This window comes from Aethalodelphis obliquidens, unplaced genomic scaffold (assembly GCF_003676395.1).
Source record: "Aethalodelphis obliquidens isolate GAN/ISIS:26980383/991018 unplaced genomic scaffold, ASM367639v1 scaffold16, whole genome shotgun sequence".
Classification (NCBI taxonomy): domain Eukaryota; kingdom Metazoa; phylum Chordata; class Mammalia; order Artiodactyla; family Delphinidae; genus Aethalodelphis; species Aethalodelphis obliquidens.
Window position 1 is genome coordinate 13,586,912 of NW_020837960.1, and position 8,851 is coordinate 13,595,762.

Genomic DNA, 8,851 nt, shown 5'->3' on the forward strand with positions numbered 1-8,851 from the left:
ATATATATATATATATATATATTTTGGGGGGCTGCATTGGGTCTTCGTTGCTGCATGCGGGCTTTAGTTGGGGCGAGTGGGGTCTACTCTTTCTTGCTGTGTGCAGGCTTCTTATTGTGGTGGCTTCTCTTGTTGTGGAGCATGGGCTCTAGGTGCGTGGGCTTTAGTAGTGTGGCACGTGGGCTCAGTAGTTGTGGCTTACAGGCTCTAGAGCGCAGGCTCAGTAGTTGTGGCTCACAGACTTAGTTGCTCCGCGGCATGTGGGATCTTCCCGGACCAGGGATCGAACCTGTGTCCCCTGTATTGGCAGATGGATTCTGAACCACTGTGCCACCAGGGGAGCCCTGTACCCTGTGATCTTGCGCTATTCAGAGACCACTCAGGGTACAAACAGGTTGGCATCTCAGAACCTCCACTGACTCTGTGTGTGTGTGTGTGTGTGTGTGTGTGTGTGTGTGTGTGTGTGTGTGTGTGTAAACTCAGGTTGGAGTAAGGGAACTCAGCCCTGTGGCCTACCTCCGTGCTTTTTAAAAAGTGTCTGATGACAGTGGGATCCAGGAATTCTTTCTTGGCTTAGAAAGGTCAGAGCACCCCTCGCCTGCCCTTGATGCCAGGCACTGCATCCTCCATTAAGCATCAACCCCCTTCATCCTGCCCGGCTCAGAGGGAAGCCACTTCCTCAAGGCAGAATGAACTGAAGGGCAGAGAGAAAATGTCCAGTCTCCCAGGGGGCTTGCAGTTTTTGCCCACCTACCTCTCCCCACCCTGCTGCATCTCTCAGCGGTGTCACTCAGCCTCAGACCCACGCCCTCCGGATCAGGTGCCCCTCACAGGGCCGCTTGCCCCTGTGCTTAGTCAGCTGCCTCTAATGAAAAGAAAGCATGCGTAAGTCACGAGGGCCCGTTCCCGGGGTGGGAGGAGAAGGGGCCTCATCCGCACGGCTCCTGGCTCCGATGACGGGCACCACCAGGTCCTCAGCCCCTGTTCCACCGCAGGCACACGTGTCCTCCCAGCCCCAGCCCCTCCTCTCCCATTGCACTTCAGGGCTCAGAACCCAAGCAGGGTTCAGGGCTTTCTTTGAAGTTAGGCAGTAAGGACGAATCTGACTTTTACGTAAGGCAAGAAATTGTTCCGTTCAAAATCTCTTCAAGGCCAAGGGCAATTCAAGATACCAAGGAACAGCAAGCACCAAGGCCTGCCGGGAGGGAGGGGAGGCGGAGAAAGACGGAAGGTGGGGTTTTGGGGAGTTGACTCTAACTGCCCAGGAGTGGCTTTTAGTTTTTATCGTAATGACCCGTGTTGACAATAACTGCTACTATTTACCGACTCTCTCCTCTGTGGTAGACATTTTCCTTCTGTGAACTCATTTACGCCTGCAGCGGCCATAGAAGGTGGGCTTTTTTTTTTTTTAACATCTTTATTGGAGTATAATTGCTTTACAATGGTGTGTTAGTTGCTGCTGTATAACAAAGTGAGTCAGCTATACATATACCTATATCCCCATATCCCCACCCTCCCTATCCCACCCCTCTAGGTGGTCACAAGGTGGGCGTTCTTTTCTCCTTTTTATAGAGGAGGAAATGGAGTCCCTGAGAGGCAAAGTCATTTGTTCAAAGTCACACATCGGCCAATGGCACAGGCTGGATTTGAATTCAGACCTGTCTGCCCCAAAGCCCATGTTTTATTCCTACACCCACTGCTTCTCCCCATATTGACCTGGTGGATTTATAAAATATGTACTAAGGGCAAAGTATAATGCTCTATGCTTTTTTTTTTTGGCCTCGTGGTTTGCAGGACCTTAGTTCCCTGACCAGGGATTGAACCCAGGCCCTCAGCAGTAAAACCGTGGAGTCCTAACCACTAGACCACCAGGGAATTCCCTATGCTCTATGCTTTTGACAGTGTATCTCTTTCCATTTGATTTTTAAATATGATGTGCATGCATCCATGTTAATTATATTGTTTTTAGAATAATTCAGTAAAGAAAAGGGAAGAAGATTTATGGAGGGGGAAGGAGAATAAGGGAGGAGGATGGAGAGGCCCCAAATTGAAATGTGGATCTGACAAAGGGGAGATGGTGGGTGTGTGGTGCAGCCCATGGGGTCACACTGCTGGCCTGGGCCTGATGGGGTGCAGGAAGGGGGGTCCCCGCAATTTTCTGCTTCCACAGCGTGCAAGGGATATTTAGTTAGGGCTAATTGGAAGGCAGCCTGGGGCAGTGCAGGGGATCTAGGTCTGACATCAGGAGAGCCGACTTCTGGTTCCTAAATTCTGCCACTAAATAGGTTGACTCTGCAAAAGTCGAGTAGTGGGTTGAAAAGATAGATTCACATCCTAATGCCTGGAACCTGTGAATATTACCTTAACTAGCAAGACAGTGAATATTATATGACCGAAGGTGAGATTAAATTAAGGATCTCGCAATGAGAAGCTTATCCTGGATCACCCAAGGAGGCCTTAAATGCAATAACCTGTATCCTTATAAGATGTACACACAACGGAGAGAAGGAGGCCATGTGACCCCAGAGGCAGAGATTGGAGGGATGTGGCCACAAGCCCAAGAGCACGTGGAGTTCTCAGAAGCCAGATGAGGCAAGGGACAGACTCTTCCTTGGAGCCTTGGAGAGGCCTGGCCCTGCTGACACCTTGATTTTGGACTTCCAGCCTCCTGATTTCTCTGAGAAATAGATCACTCTGATTTTCAGCTGCCCCATTTGTGGTAATTTGTTACAGCAGCCGTAGGAACCGAATACAAGTCATTCCCCTCTCTGGCCTCCGTTTCCTCAACTGTAAACTAAGACGGTTCAGGTTCCCAGTTCTGACATTCTCCCCGTCACTCTCTGAGCCATAGAGAATGGAGCTCCATTCTCCAGGTAACCCCTTCCACGTGGTACTTTGTGTCTAAACGGGCCACCTTTCCCCTTTGGGGAACAGAGTTGGCTGAGTCCAGATGACTCTGCTAAGAGTAAAATACCATCCCAGACAGTTAATTTTTTTTTTTCTTATTGTTAATTGCTAGAGAAACATTCTGCCTTGCCCCAGGAAAGCCATCCAAATAACTCTGACCTCTCTGTGGATTTCAAAAAAAGTGTTCAGTCTCAGTTTTCTCATTTCTTCCGAACAGTCCCTGCAGCTTGAGGGACCATGGTGAAGGAAGAGCCACAGAATTTGCTCTGGGGCTGCCGGAGAAATGCAGTACGGAGGCAAGGGGCTCACATCACCTCTGCGCCAGCTCCAGCCTCCCCTGCTTCCCCGTCACCAGCACGCTGCTAACCGGACGGCTGCTCGGGGCTCGCGCCTCCAGTTACGTGACCCAGGAGCCTCATGTGCAATCACCATTAACCAGAAAAGCCGCATGACTGCTCTGTGCCTACAGTGTCGAGTGTCTTATACTATTCACAGAAACCAAAGGGCTGGAGGAGGCAGCAAGGGAAAGCCTTTAGAATAAAGCTCACAGAGTGAGGACAGCCAGCTCAGCTCCTCCCTCATCCTTCCCCCGTCCCCGTCTAAGGTGCTGTTGGAGCTGCGAAGAGCCTCCAGCCTCAGCAGCAAAGGAAGATGGTGAAATGTCCAGAAGACTGGGGATGCGACCCTCAGACAATGGCTGTGTCAGGAGGAGCTGAGCAACCCACACCCTGCCTATGAAACAATCTTATCGGAAGCCTTTAACTGCCTTAAACTAGGTATTCAGGCTGAATACTCCAGGACCACCTCTAAACCTCTAAAAACGATGTTCATGTCTTTAGCGTTCCTTCAGCTGCCTGCCACGCTGTGTCAAGCAGAGTTAGTGAAAGCCCCAGGGCAGGCATGAGATCTCCAAAGATCAGCCCATGAACGGTAGAGGTGAGGGTTGCCCTTGCCCCCCGCCTCTCCTCAGCTCCCTCCTTTGATGATCCCCAGCCCACCAGCTCCACCATCACTCAGAACACATTCATCCATACGGGTTGGTCTTAGAATGAAAGGCACATGGATGCTTCAAGTGATGGTACTAAAATGCCCTAATTTTTAGATTTAGTATCTGTCAGGCACAAATTAAAGCCGTCATTGTCCCATATGCCCTTCCCACTGTGTGTGTGTGCGTGACTGTGAGTGTGTGTGTGTGTGTGTCTGTCTGTCTGTCAACTCAAGGTTAACGGGTAATAATCAAAAAGAGCTCCAGGGACTGGACCGGCTGGATGGAGGTATGAATAGCCTCCCAGGAGAGGTGGGGAGGTTCCGCCTCGGGTCTGGGTGCCGGGGAGGGCACTGGGGGTCTCAGCAATGACATTGGCCCTGGTGAGGGCCTTTTGGAAGTCTGCCAGAAAGTGTTTTGCTAGACTTCTTTCAGAACCTCGTTTATCAAGCTCTGTGGCTACAGGGAGGAAGTCGCCCAGCCAGCCTCAGCTCAGCGCCTGTCCGCTTGGGAAGCGCTGAGCACTGACCCCAGAGGGGTCTGGCTGCCACTACAGACCCTTCCCTGGAGAGGCCTGGGTGCAGAGACTGGCCAGGTCACCCCTCAAAGGGCACCTCTGGGGATGGGACAGAAGCAGGGAGGGCTGCCCGGGGCAGGGCATTGTACAAGCAGCGAGTGTCGATGGGAGAGGGGCCAGGAGAGAAAGGCTTTCTTGGTTTGGAAACAAGCAAAGGACACGAGGGAGAAAGCAGTGCTGAATCAGGACCAGGAGCCCGCGCCCTCCCCGGTGCCAGCCTGCAGCCCGTGGGCCACATTTCCGTGACCTCCATGAATGGGGAAGCAGGTGGCAGCCAGCCAAGGTCACCGGCTCCTTGGTGGTCCCTTTTCATGGGGTGGGAAGGAGAAGTGGGGGCCCGGGTCCCTTTAAGGAGCCATCCCTGTAGGCAGAGCCAGACAGACAGACACAGGGCAACACGGAGTGCCATTTGCAGTCCACAGAGCCAGCTCTGCTACGGATTCTTCTTGAAGCAGAAGACCCTCCTATTCCAGGCCAGCGACTCTAAACACCCCTTTAAAGCAGGGTGGGCTTAAGGAGTGTAATGGCTTTAACTGGGTTGTCTGCATTCCCCGGGAAGGCTTCTGCCTTCCACTTAGAAGGAAAGGCATCAGGTTGCTTGAAGGAATCCAGGTTACCGAGTAATCGCCATAATAAAATTGAGAATGAAGGTGACCCGTAGAAGCATGGTAAATACACAATTTTCTCTGCTCAGTAAGTGAATTTTGATTATAACTCAGCACTTGCCTCGGGTCGTAAAGTACTGCTAGCATTCGCGGGAAAGGACAAAGTGCAAAAAATGCTTCCACAAAGAAAAACACAGGCTTCCCAGCCCTCTCTGTAGCAATATGCAACCTAGAAAATTGAAAGCAAGGTTGCAGTCTCTCTGTCCTTCATCACCATTTTATGTACCAGCCTGTCATACAAAATGCGGGGAGGCACCGCAGATCAATAGCTATTTTGGGTTAACGTTGCCACAGCTTTTTTTTTTTTTTTCTTTAAAAGAAGAATTTTTCTTCCTATGTGGATCACAGCTTATTATATCTAAGGCATACTTCTGTGGTCTGCCTATGGAAAGGAATGCTGAGAAGGAGCAACTTCTTTTGAGGTTTTATGCATTTTTAAATATCAGTGATGGGGCAGCAATGCTCCTAGAGAACTGTTCCTTTATAAGCTGCAAAGGGTTGTTAGCCCTCAGGTTTGAGAAGCAGGTAAAACTTACCTGATGGGCCACCTGGAGCCTGGATGAGACCTCCCCAGGGGCAACCTGGGATGCGGAGGTCTGTCTCCGCCTGGTACAGCCTCTGTAAATCCTGTGTGTCCTGCTGCAACCCCTGGTAACATTAGCGGCCGTCGATTGGATTTGTTTATCTGCAGCGACACTCATCTGAGCAAACTCTCTAAGTGGCTTTTTATAGGAAATGAAAAGCCAAATGAAAATGTACGTGAAAAAGTGAGCCATGGGAAATAGCCTCTCAAAGCACGTGTCACCTATTTTTATGTTACTAAGTCAGCTGAAGGCTTTAAGTGATAACTTTTGAAGTTCCTAATGGAACCCTACAAATTATGTACGATACCGTAATCTTTTTTCGGAGGAGACCGTTATAAAGCACAGCTACCTTGAGTATCATCTCTTTTTCAGCCTCACAGAGTCGTGGAGGAGGCAGGCTAAAGAGTCATAGGTTCATTTTGAAGGTGAGGGAGGGAAGGCTCAGAGACATCGAGTCCTTCAAGGTCACACAGCTAGTCAGCACTGACCCAAGGACTCCGACGCTGACTCTGGACTCCTGAGTCCGGGCAGCAGGACTACCTGTCAATATCCAGCCTGACATCACTGAAACATACACACAGATGCTTTTCCCTCCACCCCACACCAAGATCTTAGCACCCTTCTTCCCCTCCATCACCTGCTGCAGCCAACGAACCATCCAAACTCAAACTTTGGAAATGCTAAGTCTCATAAAAAATTTGTAAGGGTTTTAAAATGCGAAACAGGAATAAACAAAATTTCTTGCCGCAGGGAACTAACTAATGTAAAGCGACAAAATAATGGGAGTTTGAATGCAGTCTCAAAAGTGGCCATAAAATGGAATTCAGCGTCATATTTTAATAGGTACATCATACACTCGCTTTGCCAAGGATGACTGGTGGTGAATTCTCATTTATAAAAGTAAGCCATGAAGGGAAAAAGAAAATAGGAGAATGGGGGGAAGAGAGAGGAGGGGAGGGGAGGAGGGAGAAAGGGAGAGAGAGAGTGAGAGAAGGAGGGATTGGGATTGGGAGGCTGAGCGGTTGAGGGAGATGGTATTAGTCACAGCTTGGGTACCGCGGAAAGCCGGTTCCTAGGTCAGGAGCACCATAGCTGTCCCAGAGTAGTGCATCACCCCTCCATCCAGGAGTGGCCTTGACATATGGCCCCAGGGGCTCCAGGCAGCTGTCCCTCCTGAGGACTTCCAGGAATTGTGCGGAAGCGGGGGTGGGGGGGTGTTGCAGGGAGGCATCCTTCAGCACTGGCCTGCAGGGCTTCAGCCGAAGAGAGTCTGACTGCAGGAGTTTATAAAGTGATGAGCAACAAGCAACATCTCCTGCCCAACAGCAGTGGTCAGAATGACAGAGCTGTTCTGGCAGACTATTCCGTGGCTCAGCTGCAGATGTGCCCTTCCCCCGTCACTCTGCCTTGGGTATAATGAGGACAGGAAAGCAACTCGCAAACGAGTCCATCGTTTATTTGGGGACAGAGCCCATTGGGCTCAGACTTTCACACTGGGGGGAGTTCAGCTGCGCCCTCGCACCGCCCCTCCCGCCCTACCTTCCCGTCTCCCCTGCCTCCCCTAGCCAGGGGCTCTGCATTCATTTCCCTCAGCCTTGGCGGTGATGTGAAGCGGTCCCTCCAGCCCGTATTTTGGCTGTTCTCTTAAAGGGCATTGACCTAAAGGCACAAACGCAGCGGCAGCGGCGACGGAAGCGCAGCCCGGCGGGCGGCCACAGCAAAGAGGCGCCCGCAGCGCTTGCGGTGATTCGGGCAGTGGCAGCTCGGGGCTGGTTTCGTTTCGATACTCTTGAAGCAAATCTGCCCCTCCTGTCCTCCGCGCACCGGGCGCATCTAGCTCGAAGGAAGGAAAGAAGACAAACTCCTCCCGACATCCCCGCCCCCCTATCCCCACTCACGCCGAGTCTGAGCACAAGGGGACAACACTCTGAAGAAGGAGCCCTCTCCCCAACTCCCAGATCCCTGCCTCGGGGTTCCTGTCCCTCCACCCCGACCCCAGTTACTTCAGCGGCAGCCAGAGGGGCTTCCTAAATCCGTGTGCTCGCCTGCCTTTCCAGCACGTGGGACAGACTGCGATTTGAGTAACTTTTCAAATCCTGTCTCCTAAACACTTGCCCACAAATATTTGGGAGAGAGAGGGGCAAGCCCCCTGCTCCGTCCACCGACCTCACTTCTGACCTCCGCCCCACTCCTAGGCTGACAGCGTGGAAAAAAAAAAAAGAAGACTCTCACTCCAGTTGCTCTTGCCAGTCGGGGAAACAACACACTGTCGCCGAGAGCATCCAACCGCCAAGAGAGGGAGAATGAGCCCCGAGGCACCGGCCCCGGGTACCCAACACCGTCCTGGCGCCAGTGGACCAGCCTTTGCCGCGAGTTCCCCGCGCTCGCGGGAGGGTCACAGACGCCCCCGGAGGATGGGCTTGAACCCAAGCCGCGGGAACATCAAGCGAGAGAGAGCCACTCACCTTTAGGTTGTGTGTGGGGTTTACAACGCAGACAAGTTGCCCAGCGGCGGAGAACACCCGTTTAGCCTTGTAGTGCTGAAAGCGGAGGTGAATGAGATCTAACACAGCCCCAAAGCACTGGGTGAAGAAAAGCATCACAACTTTTTTGGGGGGGTTGTTGGCACAGCAAGGCAGCGGAGGAAGCTGTAAGTCCTTGGGCTCTGGAAGGAGCGCAGCCCCTGAGACACTACGCTCCAGCCCGGCTTACTGTGCTTTCGTATTCATCATCAAAATAAGACGGTTAGAATCTTGCAGCAGTGAGGCGGCCAATCAAAAGGACAGAAATGTTATCCTTGAGGTGCAGAGACAGCCAATAACAAATGCCTCCCCTACCGAAACTCCCTGATGAATTGAGCCTGGCGGAGAATGTATTATTGAACATTACCATAGATCAGCACATTGCATTTATCTTGTGATTACAGCCAACCATACATAATGCTGGGGAGATGGGCTGACAAAACTGATTGCTTAATGTGTCTCCATTTATTAATTGACTTAATTTAACATGAGAGGCTTTCTTAACGCGCTGGCAAAAACGTAAAGCATTTAAACCGCCAAATAGTAAAACACCCTGCTCTAAAGTAAGCAGATGGATAACGCAGATCGCGGCTTGATTCACCAGAGCTGCT

The 8,851-nt window shown here is 51.4% G+C and overlaps 1 protein-coding gene across 1 annotated transcript in view; it reads right to left on the reverse strand.

Moving 5' to 3' along the window:
* The window catches only part of SIAH3 (siah E3 ubiquitin protein ligase family member 3), a 72,403-nt gene extending 64,010 nt beyond the window's left edge, over nucleotides 1–8,393 (reverse strand). The window contains exon 1 of the mRNA XM_027116782.1: nucleotides 8,184–8,393. Within this exon, the coding sequence (XP_026972583.1) occupies nucleotides 8,184–8,318 (135 nt within the window). The 5' untranslated portion in view covers nucleotides 8,319–8,393. The remainder of the gene's footprint in view (nucleotides 1–8,183) is intronic.
* Between the last annotated feature and the right edge of the window lie 458 nt (nucleotides 8,394–8,851).